The sequence below is a fragment of the Centroberyx affinis genome, unplaced genomic scaffold (assembly GCF_046629955.1).
Source record: "Centroberyx affinis isolate AG114_WGS23_722 - 3 ecotype Tasmania unplaced genomic scaffold, CSIRO-AGI_Caff_v1 ptg005838l_1, whole genome shotgun sequence".
Lineage (NCBI taxonomy): Eukaryota > Metazoa > Chordata > Actinopteri > Beryciformes > Berycidae > Centroberyx > Centroberyx affinis.
In genome coordinates, this window is record NW_027282961.1 from 17,561 (window position 1) to 42,045 (window position 24,485).

General features: G+C 44.7%; 1 protein-coding gene across 1 annotated transcript in view; it reads right to left on the reverse strand.

Annotated features, from left to right (window-relative positions):
- Positions 1-1,793: 1,793 nt before the first annotated feature.
- The window catches only part of LOC139667869 (probable JmjC domain-containing histone demethylation protein 2C), a 60,292-nt gene continuing 37,600 nt past the window's right edge, over positions 1,794-24,485 (reverse strand). Inside the window, 18 exon segments of the mRNA XM_071547343.1 lie at positions 1,794-3,002; positions 4,681-4,812; positions 5,022-5,198; positions 6,170-6,309; positions 8,397-8,519; positions 9,947-10,077; positions 10,701-10,791; positions 10,994-11,162; positions 11,267-11,623; positions 12,317-12,537; positions 13,669-13,924; positions 14,957-15,081; positions 15,757-15,846; positions 17,097-17,220; positions 17,222-17,250; positions 17,911-18,125; positions 19,359-19,560; positions 21,816-24,426. Of these exon segments, the coding sequence (XP_071403444.1) occupies positions 2,907-3,002; positions 4,681-4,812; positions 5,022-5,198; positions 6,170-6,309; positions 8,397-8,519; positions 9,947-10,077; positions 10,701-10,791; positions 10,994-11,162; positions 11,267-11,623; positions 12,317-12,537; positions 13,669-13,924; positions 14,957-15,081; positions 15,757-15,846; positions 17,097-17,220; positions 17,222-17,250; positions 17,911-18,125; positions 19,359-19,560; positions 21,816-24,426 (5,289 nt within the window). The 3' untranslated portion in view covers positions 1,794-2,906.

Genomic DNA, 24,485 nt, shown 5'->3' on the forward strand with positions numbered 1-24,485 from the left:
CACTTGTCATTCATTGATACCACAAACTGCTGCTACTAACTACTGGACTGAAACTGTAATAAAACCTGTTACTGTAATAGTTTTATGACATTAACTGGCAATACCTCATATGGGGGGGATAACATTTTATGAGCTGATGATATTATGTTGACTAATAATAACTCATAAGAAGGTGGAGCATTACATTAGTCAATATCACTTTACATAAGTTAAAAGTAGCTTTATGAAGTAATGAACAAAGTGAAAGTAATAATGTGATGCTATTAGATAATCAGTTGTTTGGTAATGTAATCCTTTGGATAAAAGCATCATTGACCATATCCAATAATTAACTTGGAAGGTGTCCTGATCACATTACATAATGAAGTCTGATTAATGTCAAGAAAACAGACACGATCATGATATAGGATATTTACATAAAAATACTCTCGTTTAAATTCCTCTCTTTGGGTGTGTTTACATGTGTTCTTGTGTTGGATTTGTATATGAAAAAACACATTTAATAATAATTTGATTTAATTCCGGTATTTACACAACTGATATACTGTAGTTAGACTGTGGCTTTCTGATAAATACAGGAACATAATCATGCCTTTCCCTAAATTCCATGACTTTTCCAGGATTTTCCAATTGGACTGAAAACCATCTGTGTCAAACAAGCTGCTATATTCCTGGAGCGTGAGCTATTTGTAAAATTCCCTGATATTCCCTGACTTTCCCGGATCATTTCTCAAATTCCCTGACGTTCCCTGTCTGGAATACACCTCTCCAAATTCTATGATATTCCAAGAATTCCATGGCAGAAAAGACAGAGCAACGGCAACCTTTTGATAAATCCATTTTAATGGAAAATGTAAAACCCTTTTGAACTTCAATGTACAAAGCATGTAACACTTGCACTTTAAAATTTGAAATTGAAGCAAGCCATGTTTTAAAAAAATACCTCAGTGAATGTATATATGTATATATTTACACATCATAGTTAAGTTTTTCATTCTTTTTTTATCATTTAACTTCAAAAGTTCACCATAGTAAATTTTAACAAAAACAAAAAAAAAAACAAGACAATTATTTTTCTTAAATAAATTACATCTTTTTTGTAAATGTCTCAATTTTACAGTGAATACTTTTTTTTTAATAAAATGCTGAAGTGTATAAGCCATTTAGGTTTTTTTTTCTTTACATAATACAACTTTACACTGTCTTTACAATAGTTTGGCAGTTCATTTTCAAAAAAATTGATTTTATGGCATGAGGACTGTAGAGCTCAGCAACAATTCCCAAAGTTACAGGCATTAGCTGGTGTGTGCGCGTGTGTGTGTGTGTGTGAGTGTGTGTGAGTGTGTGTGCGCGCGTGTGTGTGTGCGTTTGCGTGTGTGTCCTCCATCACAGTAGAGCCGTATTACAACTGAAAACCACGTAGCAAAAAAAACTGTACAAGTCACATTTACATTAATGCTTTTTTTTTTTTCATCTCAACAACATCGCATGATCATAGAACTATAAAATAAATACAACATCTTCACAGAGGGGTGGGGGGGGGAGGAAAAAAACAAAAAATGAACAAAACTGCAAAAAAACAAACAAACAGGATAGATAGAACTAGAAAAAAGAAAACGACAAGAACGGACAAAGGACTGGAACGAATGACAAACGAGGGGAACAGCAGTGCTTTTTTTTTTTTTTGCCTGCGGACTTAAAAATCTGAGATTTTCTCTGTTTCGCGCGGTTCCCCCCCCTACCCCCACCCCCACCCTCCCCCAATCTTTTTTCATGATTTTTTTTTTGTTTTTTTTTCTGAAATCATTAGAAATCACAGTTATTATCCTGATGCTGCTTTGCTGCTGGTGATGCTGCGATGATCAGCAAGAATATCTTCAATCCAAGACTTTTGTGTGTGCGGGCCGCCGGCACGGACGGGGATTAAGCCTAGAGCGGAGCCTAGCTGGGGGGGTGGGTGGGGGGGTCAGTGTCTTGCCCTGTCTTTCTCTGCCCCCCCCCCCTCTCGACGGGACCGCCCCGTCCCGCTAGCGGCCGAATGTTCTGACCCGAGCGAGGTGACTCGGTATCGGTCCCGATGGAGAACTGTAGTGCAGGTTGGTCTCAGGTCCAGTAGCTGCAGTTTTAGTGGCTTTTCTCATGAGGCTCACGACCCAAAAGTTGCATATTGTCCTCTCTCTTTTTTTTTCCCCCAGAATTCCCGTCTCTCTCTCCGCTCCCGTTCTCGGTTTAAAAAACAAAACAAAAAAAAAAACAGAAAGCGCGTGAAAAATAATCTTCTGGAACCGTTAAGGCTTAATCCCCCCCCGTGCGTCCCGAGCTCGGCCCTTGGTGTCTTGTGTTTCTAGTCCACTTGGCACTGAAGGTTTGGGATGATGGTGGTGATGATGATGATGATGATGAAGGTTAGTGTGTCTCTCTGTGCATATCTCAGGTCAGCGTTTAGGAAGTCCCTCGCTGGCCCCGCGGGTGCCGTCCGGGGGGGGGGCGTTAACTTCCGGGTATCGCGCCGACGAAAAGGTTCCGTCCTGCCGCGGGACGTCCCGAGACGCCGCTCCGGTCGCGGTCTCGGAGGGGGGCGCGATCGGTGTTTCGGGTCGAGCGGCGCGGTCCTGAGTCCAAGATCCGAGAGTCCGAGATCCGGGAGTCCGAGAGCCGGGAGTCCGAGATCCGAGAGTCCGAGATCCGGGAGTCCAAGATCCGAGAGTCCAAGATCCGGGAGTCCGAGATCCGAGAGTCCAAGATCCGGGAGTCCAAGATCCGGGAGTCCAAGAGCCGAGAGTCCAAGATCCGAGAGTCCAAGATCCGAGAGTCCAAGATCGTGCGACGAAGCCCCGAGGCGACCTCTCCGGAAGGGTTTGGAGGAGGAGGAGGAGGAGGAGGAGGAGGAGGAGGAGGAGGGAGTGTCATGAGTTCTCCTCTTCCTCCTCCTCGTCTTCGGCGCTGCCCCTCTTCAGCGAGGTCACCGCCTCCTTCACGCAGTGGTACAAGATGTTCTTCACCTGGGGAGGGAGAGAGAGAGAGAGACGTCAACACTACTGGTACTGATCCCAGACCAGGTTCAGGACGGTCGCTCACACCCGTCCTGAACCGTATCACTTCACAACTGAACAGATGGGACGGGTATCAGGACTAAACACCCAGTATTATGTTTATTTCTGAGCCACAGATCTTTCTAGCGATGGCATTGGCTTCTAGAATTCAACTATTTCAAAATGTCATTACAAAGTGCAAACAATATAATGTGGATGGAGAGCTTGTGAAACTGTGATGGTCAAGAGTCTCATTAGTGATTACTACAGCAGAATAACATGGAGCTGATATCACCATTCATTTTTCTGCCCCACGATACGTATTGTCACTTTTTTGTATCGCGATATATTGAATTTTGATATATCATCCCGTTCCTAGTCAGTAGCATAATATAGAAGATTGGTCATCAGTAGGATTTACATTTTTTTTTTCCTTTCTTTCTTGCCTCTTTATTTTAAGTACATTTTTAGTGCTTATATCACTTTTCTTCACTTGTTTTAGACGGCTGAAACATTTTCTAACATCAAACTCCATTGTAGCCGATTTTGACTTGTTATCCACAGGAATAAGAAAATACACCAAACAACTAAATGGACCCAGAAGTGCAAAGTACATCACCATAGCTGTTTTTTTAAACCGTGTTAGAAGTGTTTTAGGGTGGATTTTCCCTTTAACAACACAACTATATGACTCTCTTTTGCTATATTCCTATGACTATTTGCTACTGCAATGTCCCAATTCTTCCACAGGGGGGCATCTAAGTTTGATCTTTTAAATGGCGGATCAGATTTGAAAGCAGGGCTGAACGATTTTGAAAAAACATCTAATTGCGATTATTTTGACTGATATTGCAATTGCGATATGACTTGCGATATTAGAGGGAATGATCATTTTTACATCATTATTCTCATTTTCATTGAAAAACGTATTAAAATGATTATGGTGTGATTTTTGCGGGGATCTGTACCAAACAAAGATGTTTTCTTAAGTCTGTAGAATATGATGTGTAGGCCCATGGTCAGGCACATGGTCAGTGGAGTGACTCATACCTTCTATGAAGCCAGATACCTAGCAACACTGGCCACTGACAATAAGGAGATTCTCTGTTCACACTGGACTGCGGGGCGGCTCGCCAATAAACGGCATTATAAGAGGAGATAGTGATGAAGAGCAGATTGAGCCGGGATAATAAAGGCTTTTGAATTTGTGGATCCGCACACGATCTGGGCTGGCATTTTTTTGGGGGGGAAATCGGGGGGAATTCATGTGGGCGCACTTTTTGGCGAGCGGGTTCCTCTGCACAGCGGCTCGTCAATGTGAATACTGTTAAGACTACAGACAGACAGAGAGCGGATGACTCACTCCCTGTTTTACAATCCGGTCCACTGTGTGTGTGTGAGTGTGTGTGAGTGTGTGTGAGTGTAGTGTATTCAGAGCAGAGGGACAGAACGTCCAGAGAACATCGCTGACGGTGACTCAGTCTGCCATCCTTACACTGGAAAAGACACACACACACACACTAATTATCTCTAATGAGGAGAGAGAGCGATGGACGGATAGCGATGGACAGTGAGAGGGGCGAGAGAGGCTGAGTTTGAATGAGACGGGGACTTCTTATGGTTCTCTCCGTTAAAAAGGTCCCGTCACCTGTAGCTTGTCCTCGTAGTTGACCTCCTCCTTCGTGGCCCTGAGCTCCTGGGTCAGGTGGAACGAGTTGACCACGTGTTCGGGAGACACGAAGTCATTGATGACCTGGACGCAGCTGTGGAGGTTCTGGACCTGACGGACGGAGAGGGAGAGGGAGAGGGAGAGGGAGAGGGAGGGATAGCAAGAAAGATAGGATAAAAGTAAGTATGAAAATAAGACGAGAACATATGGAAGTACTGGTGTATATGACATGTCTGAGTGAGAAGAAGCTGTGTGTGTGTGTGTGTGTGTGTGTGTGTGTGTGTGTGTGTGTGTGTGTGTGTGTGTGTGTGTGTGTGTACCTGGTGCATGGCCCCGGCGGGTATGAGGACAGAGTCTCCGAGGAACTGGACGACGGTCCAGCCCTGGACGCCGTGCTCCTCCAGCAGCCGCTGCCGCTGCTTCCTGCTCAGGTACCAGCCCTGCTCCCTGACCGGGTCCTGCTCCAGAGACACGTCCAATCCCTGCTCCTTGCACAGCTGAGGGGGGGGGGGGGGGGGGATAGAGTGGTTAGGATTCAATTCAATCTAAATTCAAGTGAATTCAGTGTAACTCAAAAATGTGTTGAATCTTGCAACATGTTGACTATTTCCAACTACAGTGCACATGCCATGAGAAATGAAATGTTTAAATATTGGTGATATGCCAAAACTCTATGATTATTAAATCGTACAAACTAAAATTACAATGTATGATTCTTCACAATTAATTGGGCAACTTGAGTTGGTATTAGAGAGTTAAACAGAAGGCTGCAGCTTTTGTGCTGATATTCATTTTCTATATATTTGACCATTATCATGCACAAAAAAAAAACATACTACTACTACTTCTAATAATAATATTCATGCATACTTGTGTGGAATCAGATCAAAATGTCTCATTAGACTTAGTTCAGGTTAAGGTCTTCCCATAGACAACCAGTGTAGTATTGATCAATTCTACAACAAATATCAATCCAACTGCATCATATCCATCATATCAGAGGTGGACCACACTGACTGGACCATAGGGCTGGGTGATATGGTTGAAATCAATATCATGATAATCATAAGGATTTTTCTCGATATCAATATATATCACGATATGGTTCATGTATGCAAAATCACGTTAAATAATCAAATGAATGTTCATCTCATTGAACCGAATGGTGATGTTAGGTGTGATGTCAAACAAAACAGAAATATTCAAATAATATTCCTACCATACCTCATTTTATGAGAGTTTTTAAGTAAAATTTGCTTGTCATCATCAATTTAGACAGCAGAAATATGTGTCACAATATGAAAATATCTTCATATCATCACGATATGATTCCACTGAAAGATGATAAACGATAATATTGAATTATCGCCTAGCCCTACTGGACCATATTCCATTTGTAATAAAAAGCCAATATCAGCCCCAGATATCAGTCAGCAGTGTGTGTTGGGTGTGTGAGCAGAGCACTGACCTTGTGCAGGAACTCCCTGACCTTGTCCAGGTCTCTGTTGAGGTAGATGTGCCACAGCGCCCCGGGGGTCTCGCTGGAGTCCTTCAGCCTCCGCCGCACGCCCTCGTCCAGGTCCTCCTCCTCCAGACGCTTCAACACTCCTGAGAGAGAGAGAGAGGGAGAGAGATATGTAACAATATGTAACACTTTGCCATGATATTAGAGAAAAATGAATGTTAATTAGAACTTCTTGAATATTGTAACACTATGTAGTTATGTATGTATTTCACATTTATGACCATGTTAGTAGAATCTGATTATTTACTTTGTAATTTTATTTTATTGTATTTTTTATATTATCATATCTCTCCAGTTAATACAAGACATTGGATTGCATATTGCTGGATATGCGTGTATATATGCGTATGTGTATGTATATATGTATACCACATATATAATTGTTTATTGTTCTGCTTTGGCAATAACGGTTGATTACCATTCATGCCAATAAAGCTTATTTGAATTTGAGAGAGAGAGAGAAAGAGAGAGAGAGACGGAGGGAGAGAAAGGGAGGGAGAGAGAGAGAGAGAGAGGGAGAGAAAGGGAGGGAGAAAGAGAGGGAGAGAAAGGGAGGGAGAGAGAAAGAGAGGGAGAGAAAGGGAGGGAGACAGAGAGAGGGAGAGAGAGAAAAAGAGGGAGAGAAAGCGACGGAGAGAGGGAGAGGGAGAGAGAGAGGGAGAGAGAGGGAGAGAAGGAGAGACAGAGGGAGGAAGAGAGAGAGAGATAGAGAGAGAGGGAGAGGGAGGGAGAGAGAGAGAGAGAGAATACAGGTGATCATTGTTATTTTTCTATTTGATGAATTCCCATTGTTTTTTGAAGCTATGAAAATATTGTTCATGCAATAGTAATTTCTATGAATGAAAATAAATCCTACCAAAGGAAGTGAAAACAACTTTACAGATATGTCAAAGTTGTTATTTTGTCTTTGTCTTATTTTGTTTTTTAGTTTATCATTTCTTATTGGATTTCCCAAATCACACAAAACAAATAACGCATTGTGAATTCAACTGAGAGAGAGAGAGCGAGAGAGGAAGAGGGAGACAGAAAGAAAACAAGTAAACAAATACACACAATATATGCAAGCCAGGAAAATGCTCTCTTGTCTTTCACACACACACACACACACACACACACACACAGATATCGACACAGTACAAAGAGTATGGTGCGACAGTCAGGCCAAGTCTTTGAAGAGAAGCCTTTAAATATTCATGAAGATGACAAGGGGCTCTGTGTGTGTGTGTGTGTGTCTGGGAATGCTGATGCTATTTATAATATGGAGGAGGAAAGGAGAAGGGTGGGGGGTAACCAGGGGAAGGATGGGTGGAGCAAAAAGAAAAGATGGAGAGTGGAAGAAAGTGGAGAAGTTACGTGTATTGGGTGTTTAGCAGATGATAAAAAAAACTAAAAAAAAAGACTCATTTCTATTCTGGTTCTTGGTTTTGAAAAAGGTTAAAAGGTTAGGAGAGATAAGGGAAGGGAGGGAGGTAAAATGATAAAAAACAGAGAAAAGATTGAAAGAGAAGTAGAGGAAGAGTTGTAGAGACAGTAAAGGGGAACAAAGCAAGGTCGAGAGGACAAAGACATGAGAGGGAAGACAAGGAAATTGGAAAAGAAGGGAAGGGGAGAAAGACGGGGGGAAAGGGAAGTTGGGAAGAGAGGAAAAGAACAAGGCAGGAGAAGTGGAAAGAGAGATGAAGCTATAAAACTAAGAGAAAGAATGGGGGGGGGGCATTTACACAACTAGGTCAGACTATTTTCTGTGTACTTCCTCTCCTCCCCCACTCCCGCAGTTTCTCCCTTCTTCCCTGTCCTGTCGTCCCTACTCTTCCTCTCCTATCTGCTCTCGTTGTCTTCTTCCCTCCACCCCTCTCCATTTCCACTCTTCACCTCCCCTCGTTTCTTTGCGTTCCGTCCGTTCTACCATCGCCTCCATCCCTGTGTGTCTCCTTACCTTTCTCCTCTCATCCCTCTCTCCTCCCTCTCTCTATGCCAGTTCTTACCAGTTTTGGATAGGACCTCCTTGCCTCTGGCTACTCCAAAATAGACCGAGACGGTGATGATGTCTGACACCTTTTATCTCACCTCCCTCTCACTGTCTATCTCTTTTTCTCTCTCCCTCTGCGCACAATAATTCAGAAATCAGAAATAGACTACAGTCTTCAAGTTCAAGATTCAAAAGCCTTACCGGTTTTGGACAGGACTCCGTTGCCTTTGGCTACTCCGACGTAGACCAGAACGGAGACGACGTCCGAGACCTCCACGTGGAGGTTGGCGGTGCCGAAGTCCTGGTCCTGAGATGCCGCTACACCTGCGGAGACCACAGGGGAGGAAGGACCGATCAGCAACAATTGGTATGGTTTGGATCAATAAGTTCCATCTTGTTGAGATGAAACTTATTGACCACCCGTGGGAAAATTGGGGGCATTGCAGCAGCAAATAGTAATACAATACAGCAAAGAAGAATAGAACATGAATGGAAATAGAGCCTTTGTGGGTTGTTCATCACTAGAACATGTTAAGTAGAAATGTAGGGATGAAAAAGTATGGATTAGAGCATTAAGAGTGTGTGCTGAAAGCAGCAGTCACAGTGGCAGAACTCACTATATATACTGTATTGCAGTGATTCTCAATCTTTTTCATATAAAGGACCCCTAATTTAGTCCACATTAGAGCCACGGACCCCAATATAATGAGATTTTGTCTCTCGGACCCAAATCTGAGAATATTTTTATTGTCAGATATGATTTTGTCCAGAATTCCATGACTATCTGTATTGTAGGTAGAGAGATAACAGAGAAACTATGATCAAAACTGTCATTCTTCTACATTCTCTAATTGTGTTAACTTCTTATAATTGAAATAATGCTGAAGTTTAACAATTCATCAATTTGCTGGGGACCCCCTGGAACCCCCTCATGGGGTCCCCAGACCCCATGTTGAGAACCACTGCTGTATTGTTCTCTCATAGTTCCATACATTACCTCCTGTGTGGAGGTATGGGGAAACACATACAAAACCAACACTAATCCAACTTTCATGCTACAGAAGAGAGCTATACGAATTGTAAATCGATCAGATTATTATGAACCAACCAACGCACTTTTTACTAACTTACATGCTTTAAAATTTTGTGATCTAGTTGATCTTAAAACTGCACAGACAATGTACAAAGCACAAAATAATTTACTTCCTAACTGTATTCAGAGGTTGTTTGAAATTAGAGAGAGCCAGTATGAACTTAGGGGAATAGGCATGTTTAAAAAAAATGGGTAAGGACAAATCTAAAAAATAGATGTAAATCTGTCAAAGCGATAAACTTGTGGAATAGTTGTGGCAACGAATTAAAAATGTGTAGTTCAATTTGCAAATTTAAAAAAATGTTTTAAAATAAGGTGGTAAATAAATATAAAACTGAGGTATGATCATTATTGTGTATGAAACGTTGGCATGCAGGCATAATAAGCTAAAGCTTCAGCCTACACCTTTTCGGTCGATTTTTTTTGTTTTCCATTTCATTTAATGCCTTATTGTTATTTATTTATTTCTATGTAACATTTTGGAAAATTGTTAAAAAGGACTGAAATAAATGAGTACTACTGTGACAGAATACAAAGCTTCAATATGTGGAGTATGACATAAAAGAATTCCTGCTGCTGCATGTTAGCTGGTTACTTGGTTAACTGGCTAGTAGAGCAGACACACTCCCACTCTCATTTCCCTCCCTGGTGGTCCTACCGTAGGCACAGCAGAGTCTTGGTCCGAGGTCTGGCCTGACAAAGAAGGATGGGAGGTGGGAGGCCAGGTTGAGGTTCCCTTCTGGATCCGAGTACTCCGGCAGGGGCAGATTCCTCATCAAGTCATCGTATCTGCAACAGATAGAAGAAAGTCTGTTTAGATTCGGTTTGGGTTCATTTGTGTGTACATGTGTGTGTGTGTTGACGTTATTATTAGGTCAGCTATCTGTACAGCTTTGCTTACACAATGCATCTGGATTTACATTTGTATTTTTTTAATAATTGTGTACTGCCCTGCACATGTAACAGGTAACTTAAAAGGCAATAATTGCATATATCAGTGGTTCTCAACGTGGGGTCTGGGGACCACCAGGGGTCCTTGAGGGGGTTCCAGGGGGTCCCCAGCAAATTGATGAATTGTTAAACTTCAGCATAATTTAATTTACAAGAAGTGAACACGATCAGAATGTAGAAGAATGACTGTTTTGATCATAGTTTCACTGTTATCTCTCTAACTACAATAGAGATAGTCATGGAACTCTGAACAAAATCATATCTAACAATAAAAATATTCTCAGATTTGGATCAGAGAGAAAACTATCTCATCAAATGAGGGATAGATGTTTAGGAATGAAAAGCTTCAGACATAAAAGCACAGGTTTGGCCCGGTAGTGTGACAAAGCACCAGTGTGTGTGTGTGTGTGTGTGTGTGTGTGTGTGTGTGTGTGTGTGTGTGTGTGTGTGTGTGTGTGTACCTGGAGGGCATGAGGGCCATGAACTCCTCTCCGGAGGGCCAGTCCTTCAGCCTGTAAACCATGGGTTCTCCATCCTTTGACTTGGGCCGCTCTGAAGAGGAAAGATGACCTTAGTTAGACTCAATTCACAATCGGGTTTCATCCAGCTTGGATTCATCATCATTAAAATGAGGGTTGAAAGTAATCCATAACTTTAAGTGGCATCACCGCTCTGTTGAAACTAAACTTCCTCTTCTGAACTGTATAGGTGACACTGAACCATGTATGGTGTTAAGAACAGTAGATGAACTCACTGGTGATGTCCTCGAATCCATCCCAGAATTCCTTGATCCCAGAGTTGGAGACCAGCTGGTCTTTGCAGTTCAGGAGGTCTCCCTGGTGGTCTGCGAACTCTTGGTTGAAGGACTCGGCTTTCCACAGACTGGGGTTCAGACGCTTGTGGACCCCTGACACCAACACCGGCTGCACAGACAGATGATCACATGAAGAGAAATTATTATTATGACTATTGTTATGATTATGATTCAGTTACTACTACTACTACTACTAATAATAATAATGTGTACCTGTCCCTGTCTCCAGCACTCTCTGAACAGCTTCCAGTTGTTCTGGTTGCGGTGATCTTTCAGCCACAGCAGCCGCCTGTTGTACAACCAGCAGTGGGGGATATCCGGATGCTGATTGGTCGTGTCCTCCGGCGGCGCCGAGGTGACCGACGCCGCCAGCTTCTTCCTGTCTGGCTTGGCGTCCTCGGCGATGACGGCGGGGGCGGGGGCGGGGTTGACGTTGCCGGGGACGACGGGCTCGTGCTTGATGGACAGCTTGGCGGCGGCGTTCTGGCGGCTGGCGGGGATCTTGTTCTCCACGACCGAGGCGATGATGTCGTCCAGGATGTTGGGCATCGTCCGCCCGCCCTTGCCGGTCTGCGGGGGGGACGAGAGAGGGGGAGAGAGGGAGAGAGGGAGAGAGGTGGAGGGGGGGAAGAGAGTGTTTGGAAAAAATTAAAAAACAATACAAAATTAGATTTATTTTCCTTCTGTGGATGTCTGGCTATGTATAGTGTTTATATGTGTTTGTGTGGTATTTGGGGGGGTGGTGGGTGGGGGATTCGATTAAGTTTCCTTTTCTTTTTCTGTTGGACCTGTTTGGACCTATGATATAATGTGGAAAATTACAATAAAAAGACCCTGATCAAAAAAAAAACAATACAAAATTATGGTTTAGAGTGAAGCACATAAGACAAAAAAAATATATATATACAGTACAGACAAAACATTCTTAGATATCCTCAGATATGGCAACTGTTGGACTGATGCTGATCCATAACGTTAGCTAATGTTATCAGTCAGCTACTTCATGTTGTTTACATCAGTGGTTCTCAACGTGGGGTCCGGGGACCACCAGGGGTCCTTGAGGGGGTTCCAGGGGGTCCCCAGCAAATTGATGAATTGTTAAACTTCACCATTATTTCATTTACAAGAAGTGAAGACAAGTAGAGAATGACTGTTTGGATCATAGTTTAACTGATATCTCTCTATCTACAATACAGATAGTCATGGAATTTCCTTGGTATGAAAAAGGTTGAGAATCACTGGTTTACATCATGTTCATCTCACCTGTGAAGCGGTGGAGTAGACGGGTGCGAAGGCGATTCCTGCGTCGGTGGAGCCCAGCCTCAGCTTCCCGGCCGTGGTGGTCAGCAGGTCGCGCAGCGTCGAGCCCTGCTCCGTGCTGTTGGCCACCAGAGAAGAGGTCTTGCACTGCTGGAGGACCTCCAGGCTGTCCCCGTCCTTCTCCTCCTTCACCGACTTACCCAGCGGCACCGACTCCTTGTTTTCTATCGGTCGGAGGAGAGGGAGAGGGGGGAGAGGCGAGGAGGACAGTTGGTTGCTAATGCAAAACACTTTGTCTCAGTCATCGTTATTGTCGAGAGATGTTTTGTGTACTGAATATTTCATGCTTTCATCGATAGGTTTCAGTGTTTCCAGAGCCAACTGGATTGAAACACGTTTGCCTTATTTATTCCCAGTTTTTTCTCCTGCTCTGTTTTAAGGGCTATTTCTATTAGGGCTGGGCGATATGCACAAAATCAAATATGACAATATTTTTGACCAAATACCTCGATATCGATATTGTGACAATATTGTAGGGATGACTATTGGTGCTTTCACAAAATATTTACACAATGAGATTTTTGATAAATAATCATCAGTAATGTGGATATAATGACTAAGTGGGTAAAGGCAAATAATAGAACAGCTAGAACAGTCTGGTAAGTTCAGAAAATGACATCACTTTACAATAATGCAGCCTTTAAAACCAGGAAAAGACACTTATGGCATATCACCATATTACGATATCCAAAATCTAAGACGATATCTAGTCTCATATCACGATATCGATATAATATCGATATATTGCCCAGCCCTAGGTGCTATAAAAGTCATGTAATAGTAATATACATGCATAAGAAAGGAACTGACAAGGGAAACGTTAAGGAATGGGATTTTTAAGAAGGAATCATACCCACTGAGCAATTTTACGTTGATTAGACGTTTAAAACACGTCTAAATGGCCCATAGCCGTCTAGGCTAAATTAAGTTTAAATGGGGTTGAAAAGTGAAAGTTTATTAGTTGTCTATACATAGACAATATTATCCTGGACTATATGAGAGCTACGCATAGACGCAATGTTGAAATTACTTCTTGTGCTCAGATAATTATCTTGTAGGCTAGTCTACAGGACTTCTCTGGTGCATATTTGTGGTATTTACAGATGTTTATTCATTGTAATAATGTATTTACTGCTTGGTCTAAAATAGGTCTATACATAGCTGTAATGATCCTGGGCTATATGAGAGCTAAAGCATAGACGAGACGTTGAAATCACGTCTTTTGCTCAGTGGGTAAAGAAGTGACATTATTAGAGTCTTATCAATTCCCAGCTCTTGCTCTCCCTTCCCCTCACCTTTCTTCTCCTCGCGGGATTTCTGCTCCGCCAGGTCGGCCAGGAAGTGCAGCGGCGACTGGGACTCCGGCGGGGTGACCGGGGCGCTGCCCGCGTCGCTCCCCGGGCTGCTCCCCCCGCCCCCGCCGCCTCCCACTCCCCCTCCCCCGTTGGTCTCCGCCTTGGTGCCTCCTCGGTCCAAGTTCTGCTGCTGGGAGCCCGGCTCGGCTTTGACCAGGGAGAGTTTGTTGCTGTGGTTCAGTACGTTCTGCAGGACCTGGTGAAGAAAGGCGTGGGTTAAAGGTTAGAGGGACAATATGACCAGTTGAGCTCATTATGGAAGCTGGCCATGGCTCTTTCTCTCTCACACACACACACACAGCGGTGGAAAGTAACTAAGTACACTTACTCAAGTACTGTACTTAAGTACAATTTTGAGATACTTGTACTTTACTTGAGTATTTCCATTTGATGCTACTTTATACTTCCACTCCACTACATTTCAGAGGGAAATATTGTACTTTCTACTCCACTACATTTATTTGACAGCTTTAGTTACTTTTCAGATGGATATTTGACACAATGGATAATATAACAAGCTTTTAAAATACAACACATTGTTAAAGATGAAACCAGTGGTTTCCAACCTTTTTGGCTTTTGACGTCTTACAAAAAGCAGTGTGTAGTCGGGGTCACATTTCAGATGTCTATGAGTTGTTAACAGCTCCACCAAATAGTGATTTTTCCCTCTAAACCTCACATGGTTTCATTTCAATAAATGAAACCAAAAATCAAACAAAAATCAAAGATTGAAAACAGATTTGTGCATCAGAACTTTGTTTTTTCTTCTTTCCTCTCCCATTAATCATCTCACGACCCCTCAGATTTATCTGGTGACCCTTTGGAGGGGCCCGACCCCTAGGTTGGGAACCACTGGACTAAACTAGCTAACCGTATATAAAGTAGTTCAAACTAGCTCCACCTCCAGCAGCTACAACAGTAACATGCTGCTTACACACTGATGCTTCAGTATTAATAATCTAATGATGTCATATATAATAAAATATCAGTCAGAGGGACCAAACCACTACTTTTACTTTAATACTTTAACTACATTTTGCTGCTAATACTTATGTACTTTTACTTAAGTAGGATTTTTCATGCAGGACTTTTACTTGTAATGGAGTATTTTTACATTGCTGTATTGGTACTTTTACTTAAGTAAAGGATCAGAGTACTTCTTCCACCACTGCACACACACACACACACACACACACACTCTCTATGTCTTGGAGTGGCTTGGCTGTACCTGTGAGACTCCGTTGGTGGCCGGTAGCTTGGTGAGGAGGGTCTGTTTGCTGCTGCAGGGACAGTGGGATTTGATGCTGCATTTTTCTCTCAGGGAGTGCATGGAGCTCACCAACTCTGTCAGCACTGAAACATCAAGATGACATCGCAAAATTACATTACATTTAAGAGAAAAGCCCAAAAGATACTAAATCACAGTTTTTCCAGGTACATAAAAGTGGAAAAAAGAAAAGAAAAGCAGAGGCAAAAAGCCAGTGGAGCATTCCAAGGCCAGGTAATATCAATATTAGTGTTAGACTGATATATGTGGTTTGTTATTGTGATATTGTACTTGTACTTTTATTATTAAAATTGCAATCTGGTCCAGTCAGAGTCGTCCACCTCGGATATGATGCAGTTTGATTGATTACATGTTTATTGAAGAACTGACTGGTTGGCTATGGAAGACCTTAACCTGAACTGATTCTAATGAGACATTTTGATCAGATCAGATGTATCAATATGTTTTATTATTATTATTCATCTTCTTGGCTTGAGTTTTGATATGTCATGGTCTAAATGGCATGGCAATGGTCAAATTTGAAAGATAGTGAAAACTGGCCCAAAATCTATCAGTAGCTTCAATCCAAAAAATACCGGTATTGATCTTCAAAAACCCAATATCAGTCAAACCCTAATCTATATGTGTATAACAGAAAGAGACAGCAGCTAAGAGAGCGACTGTATCACATGAGAGGCGGCAAAAGATGAAGAGAGAGAGGATGGCGTAGACAAGAGAAAGAGAGTAGCAAGTATCGGTACCGGTGCCAGGTATGATCTGTGTTGGCATCAGGTGTTTGTGGTCATGGGGTTGGCCTTTCACACACTTCAGCCAGCCATACAGCTCTTTATCTGACCAGGGAGAGAGAGAGAGAGAGAGAGACAGGTTAGTCATATTTCACTCTCACCACGATCCATAGCAGTTCTCCACCTTGTATCATCACTAAAGACTGTGCTGGTTTTCATTGCAACCAAACACGACAGCAGCTGATTTCACTGATTTTACACACCTTCACCCAGAGAGGAGGAAGCAACCGGTTTGACGGGAATGAAAGTCTGGCTCTGTGTGGCGGTGGTTTTCAATCATGTGCCATCGAGGACCAAGAGCAGACAGGTTTTCATTCCGACGAAACTGATCACTTCCCCATGTCTAGTTGAAGACGTGTTTGGGTGAAAAAAGTTTGTCGCATTTTATTTCTGTTTTTTTCCTTTAGATTCCCACCAATTCCAAGCAAACCAGGGCTTGTAAACTAAAGACACATGACTCAAGTTGCTTGTTTACTGGACAGTTTTGGTAAGCTGTCATCCCACCAGATAAGAGAACAAATCTGATTCCAGTCCCTGTAACTTTAGTTTAGCATCATGGATTTGTCTATGCTCTTTGATTGCCTTCTCTGGTGTTCATACTAGTTCAGAACATATGAAGAAACATCTGAAGATGAGCATCGGTCCAGATGCTTTTCTCATGCTCTTATGCATTTTCTTATGCTAGGCTTTTCAAAGCACGCAAACTGCTGGCTGGCAGATGTCAACATCTGTCTCCCTTCTATCCATAATCCGTTGCGTGTCAGGGTGGTTTCCTGTAGTTGGTCCGGATTACGTTCTCACTACTGACAAACCGCATCACGGTTGCTAGAGCGGTGGTTCTCAACGTGGGGTCCGGGGACCACCAAGGGTCCTTGGGCGAGTTCCCGAGGGTCCCCGGCAAATTGGTGAATTGTTAAACTTTCACCATTAATTCATTTACAAGAAGTGAACACAATTAGAGAATGACTTTTTTGATCATAGTTATCTCTCTAACTGCAATACAGACAGTCATGGAATTCTGGACAAAATCATGTCTAATAATAAAAATATTCTCGGATTTGGGTTTGAGAGACAAAGTCTTATCAAATGGGGGGTCCGGGGCCCAAATGTGGACTAAATTAGGGGTCCTTGATATGAAAAAGGTTGAGAACCACTGCTGTAGACTCAATGCCACATGGCTGAAAACCACTGGTGCAGCTCAAACAGGGGTCTGTGATATGAAAATGTAAGGAATCCCTACATTAGCATAAAGTACATCGTAGAAAGGTGAGAGAGCACACACACACAGTACTGACCTTTGGAGCTCTTCCTCTCCTTGGCCTTGTAGCAGTCCAGGCAGACGACAAAGCCACATTTCTGACAGACCCAGTGGATGTTGAAGAGCGTGGCCTCGCAGGCGTCACACATCTCCCTCACCCCCCCTCACCGCTCGCTTCCACGCCAGCTTGGCTGAAACACACACGACGCGAGGTTATTATCGTTAACCAAAACTAACGAAATAACGAAAACCAGGTGTGAAAAAACATTTTCGTTGACTGAAATAAAAATAAAAACGAGGCTTTACAAAAAAACGATAACTGAAACTGTATTGTGTGTTTACAAAACTAACTAAAATAAACTAAAATTATAGAGAAAATGTCTTTAGTTTTCTTCTTTGTCATTTATTTCATACATAAGCCTAGTATTTTTGGTGGATATGAAATCTATCTTCCAATTTTTTTTTACCTTTTTGAATCTCGCCCCTGACAAATACCCCATATTACAAAAAAAGACTAAAACTAACACTGAAACTAATAAAAACTAAACTAAAACTAAGCATTTTCAAAATATAAAAACTAAACTAAACCAGCAAACCCGCTTTAAAAACTAATTAAAACTAAACTGAAATTGAAAACAAAGAGTCAAAACGAAATAAAAATAAAAACTAATGAAAAATGCAAAACTATAATAACCTTGCACATGACACAAGTAAACAATCTGTCTTATCTTGAGCTTTTCATTTAGAGCGGTTGCGTAATCATTACTCATCTCCCTCACTAACCATGATTTTAATAAGTAATGCCATGACATTTAGATTTTGGGGAATCATTTTTATCATCGTCATCTCACCGTCCTTCTTGACCCAGGTGGCTGCGGTGTTCTCGGTCAGGACCATCTGACAGAACTTGTCTCCGATGAAGCTGAGGATGTACTTGGCAGTGGTTTGGTCCAGCTGGCTCTCCTCCAGCGCCCCGGGCACCCACAGGGCCAGGGCCTCGTCGTCAAACTGGTCCGGACTGGAGAAGCCGTCCATGCGGATCACTCCGTTCTTACTGTAGGAAAGCCTGGAGGGGAGGTGAACAGTCCTCAGTTAGGGGTAAAGACCCAGACAGATCTTTAAAATTCCACATTTTTGGCTAATTTTGCTGAACAGAATCTAGTCTTGGGAAGTTCAAAATATTGCCAGATCCCTAAAATGTTCCTACACGGGGCGTCCTGGTGGCTCAGCGGTCTAAGGTGCGTACTGGGTTTGAATCCGACCCAGGTCCTTTGTTACATGCCCCCTCTCTCCCCCCCAGTCTTTCCTGTCTGTCTCTACTTTGAACTATCAAAGGCGAAAATGCCCCCAAAAATAATCTCAAACTTTCCTACATATCAGTGCATGCCTCTGATGTCAGAATAGCAATCTGCTGACAGAATGGGAAATTAATACAAGCCCCAAGCCAAATGCGGGTAAATTTTGACTGCAGCTTCTGAATTTATCTATCATAACCATCGCTTTGAGTCCTATTCTCAACATCTAGTTGGCTTCTAAAATAGTGAAAGTGGCTGGTAGACTTTGAGACGAAACAGCCATTGTGGCCAGTGGACAAAAAAATGAATGAATGAACGAATGAAAGGATGGTTTTCGTCTGCAGACTGCCCCGCAGGTAAAGAGCACAATTTCCTTGCTGTACTCAAATGACCCAGTCAGCTCAGGTAAAGGATTATGAAATCCCAGTGTGAGGCTTTAATCCGCCACCTTCTACTGTACTGCGGCAGACAGGGGGGGGGGGGGGGGGAGAGACGGGGCGAGAGAGCGAGAATTAGAGGTAGAGATGAAAAGAGATAGAGAGAGAAAGAGAGAGGGGGATGAGACGGGGAAAAGAGTGGAGTGCAGACGAGATAGACTAAAAGAGAAGGAAACGGAGAGAGAGAGAGAGAGATTGCAGTAGCAGCAGTTCTGCAGTGAGTCAGTAAGGGAAAAGATTATAGAGCAGAAAATCCTCTTTGGCAGATTTACCCCGCTAGACCCCAGACTGCTGCTGCTGGATTATCCAACTTGTGTTTTTTTGTGTGTGTGTGTGTGTGTGTCAGAGAGAGAGAGAAACATGGAAAAAGAGAGACATAACTGCACAAGCCATGCGAACAAATGCGGTTAATAATCTAGATTTCAGAGCGAGGACGGGTTTTCTTCTGGGGGCGAATGAGAGACAGAAGAAGAAGGAACGAAGGCAATTCCTGTGATGGGGGGGAATGCGGTCCCTCTCCGGATGAAAGCGAGGTGGAGAGAGAGAGAGAGAGAGAGAGAGCCTTACCGTCTGAAGTAGTAGAAGCGGCAGAAGACGGGGGAGTGGGCCGGCTCCTCGCCCTTCTTGCTGCGGACCACCCGGCACTCGCGGCACTTCTGCAGGTTGGGCCCGATCTCCGAGCACGAGTCGTCCTGCAGGAAGGACTCGCCCGTCTGCTTCAGCTTCTTCACCTTCCTCCAGTCCTTCAGCACCGAGCGGGGGATGCCGTCTGTTAACAAAACCAATATTGTATCATGAGGCGGGGGGAGGGGGGGGGGTATAGGTAGTACCGGTTTAGCAATCCAGGCTCATTTCCTATCCTTGTCCTAATATTCCTTCTAGTTCCTGATGGGGTAAAAACATGACTCTTTATCTGGATACTCATCCTATGGGCTTTGGGTGACTTTGTTGCTCATGTGATTTTTTTTTGGATGACTGTTCATATCTATTCTAGGATGTACCGTAAAAAATAACAGTAAAATCGAGTAAAAATAACGAAGACGTGACATTGGCTTTTTGTTTAATCACATTTTGGTTATGGTATGTGCCTTCAATTTTTGACTGAACTGAGGTGTCTCCCCAAATATAAATCAAGAAACTATTTGTCTTTCTTTCCATTGTTGTGTCTCGTTGTCCTGTGATTATGACAACTGGTTCAATCCAGGTGAATAATGTCAAATTGACTTATTTTTAAATTCAAATACAAGTTGCATGTATACTGAACAAAAATATAAACGCAACACTTTTGCTTTTGCTCCCATTTTTCATGAGTTGAAATAAAAGATCTAAGACTTTTTCTACGCACACAAAAGGCTTATTTCTCTCAAATTTTGTTCACAAATTTGTTTCAATCCGTGTTAGTGAGCAATTCTCCTTTGCCAAGATAATCCATCCACCTGACAGGTGTGGCATATCAAGATGTTGATTAAACAGCATGATTATTGCACAGGTCACAATAAAAGGCCACTCTAAAATATGCAGTTTTTAATCACACAACACAATTATTTAACACATTTATTTCAACTCATGAAAAATGGGAGCAAAAACAAAAGTGTTGCGTTTATATTTTTGTTCAGTATAGGTTGCATGCATCGGGATTTGATATCGTACCACATATCCATATTATGTGAAAAAGTGTGATGATTTGTCATGTAGAAAAACTATTTGAAAAATTGCAAATTCTCGCAAACATTGTAGGAATGGGTTGCATTAATTGTTGCAACTGCAAAATAGATGAAATTCACATACTAAACAGATTCATCTTGTTCTTCACTGTCTCTCTGCTTGTGTGTGTGCTACTCTTTACGCTATGGAATACTTCAGCTCTCAGCCTGTCAAACACCATGTGCACACACACACCCTTCCGCAGCTGCACACCAGATGTTGGTGTGTGTGTGTGAAACCCTACACTGGACCGACAGCTTCTACAGTGCAGTGACACGAGAGAGCGGCTCATATCCACGGTGTCAAACACATAAAAACATGACAGAATACAGACAGAATAACACTGGGATTTCATATCATAGGGGAGAGAGGGAGAGAGAGAAAGAGAGAGAGATGTTGTGCCATGATATGGAGCTCCAGGTTCAAAAAGGTCACTGATCTAGACTGACGCTCTAGGAATATTGAATTACAGGAATCTACCTTCTAGGAATTTTTTTTAGTGCAAACCAGCTTGGCGGGGGTGAGAGGTGAGACATGCCTAGACATGCTGGGGAAAACATGCACTAGACAGAGCTCATATTACCCATCTGTAGGTTAACATTATGTGAAGGCTATCCACAAGTACTTAAAAAGTCTATCGATTTATGGCCTTAAAATACTTAGAGCATTAAAATGACTTAAATACAGTTTAGGTCTGAATTTTTTTTTTCACCATTCCAATGTAAATAAGTTTAATTTTGATGTAACTACAACATTAGATAGTGATATTCAGGGGCATATGTGAATGGGACTGGCAGTACTGTTAAGTTGTTTTTTTCTTTTGTTGTTGTTGCTTGGTCTTCCAGTTGGTCACATTATGCATATCTAATCTTAGATCAATACAGAACAGGGTTAACACGATATAGTTGGATATGATGAACCTAATATCCCATTGTGCTCATTTATAGTTTCACAACTTTCATTAGCTATGTTCAATCAGAAATAGGCTGGTAACACTCTCTAGACATTTAGAGATTACTTTCTTATACTGTAGCTTTTAATAAGATTTGGTGGGAACCATAATAGATTCCTTCTTACAGACCCTGCTACTCCTCCAGTTCAGCACATGTGGCCAAATTGACTTGGTACAGTAGTGAAAGTGGCTGTTGTATTTGGGTCTGGAGGATGAAAAAATAGGTTTCATTCCCCGAGTAGGCGGTACAATGAAACATCTGTTCCTCGTTTCACTTCCCATGCGATACATCTGAACGCAATAGCGGGGCTTCAGCCTGAGTGCAAGAGTTGTTCTACTGGACAGGGAGGGATGCAGAATGGACTTACTGCTGCTGGCCAGTTTGAGCTTGGTCTTCTCCCGGGCCGACCGGAAGATGCCGTTGGGCTTCACCTCCTCGTCGTCCCTCTCGTTGTCCCCTCTCTTCTTGGCCATGTCGTTCTGCTTCTTCTTGTAGGTCGGCTTGGGCTGCCGCTTGGCCCGCCCCTCCATCTTGCTCTCGCTGGCGTCCGAGTCGTCCCCGCCGCTCTCCGAGCCCGACTCGTAGGTCCGCTTGCTGCCTCGCCGCGACGCGGGCGCCGCTTTCCTCTCCTCCCCTCCGCCGCCCGCGCCCGCCGCTCCTCCCGTCTTCTCCTCCGGCTGCCTCTCTCGCTCTGCTCCTTTGTTTCCCATCTCCTTGTTCATCTCCACTTCGCCGGAGGTGGAGGCGATGAGATTGACTGAACACGGTTTGATTATTTCTGACATGGCCGTGGCATTACTTGTTGTATTAGTTGTGCTAGTGGCAGTAACAGGCGGCTTCTCTGGTTTAGTACCAGTAGTAGTGGTACTAGTAGTCGTGTTCCTATCCTCCTCCGAGTGCCTGGTCAGCCAGGCTTTCTTCAGCTTGTGGTAGTTACTGGGCTGCCCGCTGCCCGTCGACGCCGATCCAGAAGCTTGGCCATTGGGCAAAGGGCTGGACTTCCCTGGCGTGGTGCTACCGCTCGCCGAGCTACAGCTACCGCTGTCGACCGAGGAGGAGGAGGCTTGGCTGGAGGAGGGCGGAGGGGGGGAGCTGTGAAGGGGTGCTCTGTCAGCTGAGTCAGAGGTCACAGAGGAGTTTCCAGCTGCGATAGAGGTGGGAGCACTGGAGGAGCTGCTTCTGGATTGGCACAAAGCCGCAGCCAAGGCGGCCTTGTGCTTCTTAAGGTGAACGAAGGAGGGGGAATAAGCTTGGCTGGAGCCAGAGACGGTGCCGGGGGTCGGGGTGATGCTCGGGCTGGGCCGAGGCGTCCCTGCTGGACTTGGGGGAGGCAAAGACCCCCCCGGAGATGTGGTACGTGACCCTAACCCCTCCTGGTGCTCTCCTGGACTTGAGTGGCTCAGCACCCGTCCACCAATGCCAGTTTTATGGGCTGTAAACTCACCCCGAGCTGAAACTGAGTAGCCCAAGTCAGTGGTGGCTATCCCACTTTTACTCAGTACACCAAAACCCGGCGAGGCTGAAATCTCAGTCCTGCACACTGAGTTAGTGTTACTGGCTCCCATAGGTCCCTGCATGCCACGCATAAAAGTCTTTTTATACTGGATACAATTGTCATCCAGGTTAGTGTTGAGTTGGATAATCCTACCAGCTCCAGGGCTACACCCAGGCTCTTTAACACTCTCCCCCAGTCTTGGGCATTCTCCGTGGGGCTTGGAGGGATAGAGCCTCCCCTGGAGGAGCTCCTTATGGATCATAGCACCAGGTTTGTTAGCACCGACAGGCAGCCCACTTTCATATTTGATGCATGTTGACGGACGCACAATGACAGAGGCCATGGCTGCTTGGGGTTTGCCCCGCATCCCTCCGATTCCTTTCTCTCCAGGGAACCACCCTCCCCTTTCCTGAATCATCTCTCCGCCCCTCCATACGTCCGCCGCCGACGTCATCATCTCTCCGCCGGCGGCTGAGGCCACGGAGGCGGCGGCGGCGGCCGGCGTTCCGTGACCTTTGACCTCCCTGAGCTCCGGCAGCAGCGTGGGCGGCTTCTGCTGCTCTGCCGACGTCTTGCTGCCGGCCGCCGCCAAGCTGACCGGCTGGATGGGCGTGAGGGTCGGCGGGGACAGGCGGCCGCCGTAGCCCGCCCTCTCCCTCTCCCTCTCCCTCTCCCTCTCCCGCTCCCGCTCCCGCTCCTTCTCTCGCTCCCTCTCGCGCTCGGCCGCCTCCTTGCGCTCCAGCGCGTGCTGCGTGGGCGGGTGGAAGACGGGCGCTCGGTGAAGAGATGGCATTCCCCTGAGCTGCTGCTGCTGCTGCTGCTGCTGCTGATGGTGGTGATGGTGGTGGTGGTGGTGATGGTGGTTGGGGGCCGAGGAGGAAGAGGAGGCAGTCGTCGAGGAGGAGGAAGGGGAGATGGCGGGGCTGCGTCGTTCTAGCCGCTCTATCCCCGCGTGATGCTGATGCGCCACCTGCTGGCTGAGCTGCTCGTTGATTTTCCCCGCTAAGCCCTCCCCTCCTTCGGGCTGGTGCTTAATGAGAGGGGGCGGCTTGGAGAGGGAGGCTTTGGCGCCGTAGCCGCCCAGAGACAGAGCCCCCTGGCTGGCCATGGCGGCCCCGGCGCCGGCCGCGACCCCCGGAGCCCCGACGGACACCTTCTCATAATAAGAGTTGAGCTCCTTGGAGGGGTAAAGCCTGGGGGGCTCGTTCACCACGCTGTTGGACAGGGTGGTGAAGTAGTTGCTCTTCTCCGACTGGACGTGCGGGTGGGCGTGGCCGGCCTTGGGGCTGGGCGCGGCGAGGGCGGGGAGGCGGGCGGGGAACGTGGGCTCCCGGTCCCGGTCCCGGTCCCGGTCCCGGTCCACGCCCGGGTCGCCGGAGCGCTGGATCTTGGCGGTGAACGGGGCGACCTCGATGCTCTCCTGGAGGATTCGTCGGTTCTCCTCTTTGTATTTGCTGGCTCGCTCTGCCGCCTGCACCGCGTCCTGCCACAGGAAAAAAAAAACACACAAACACCGTTAAGAGAGCAGTGGTTTTTAAACTT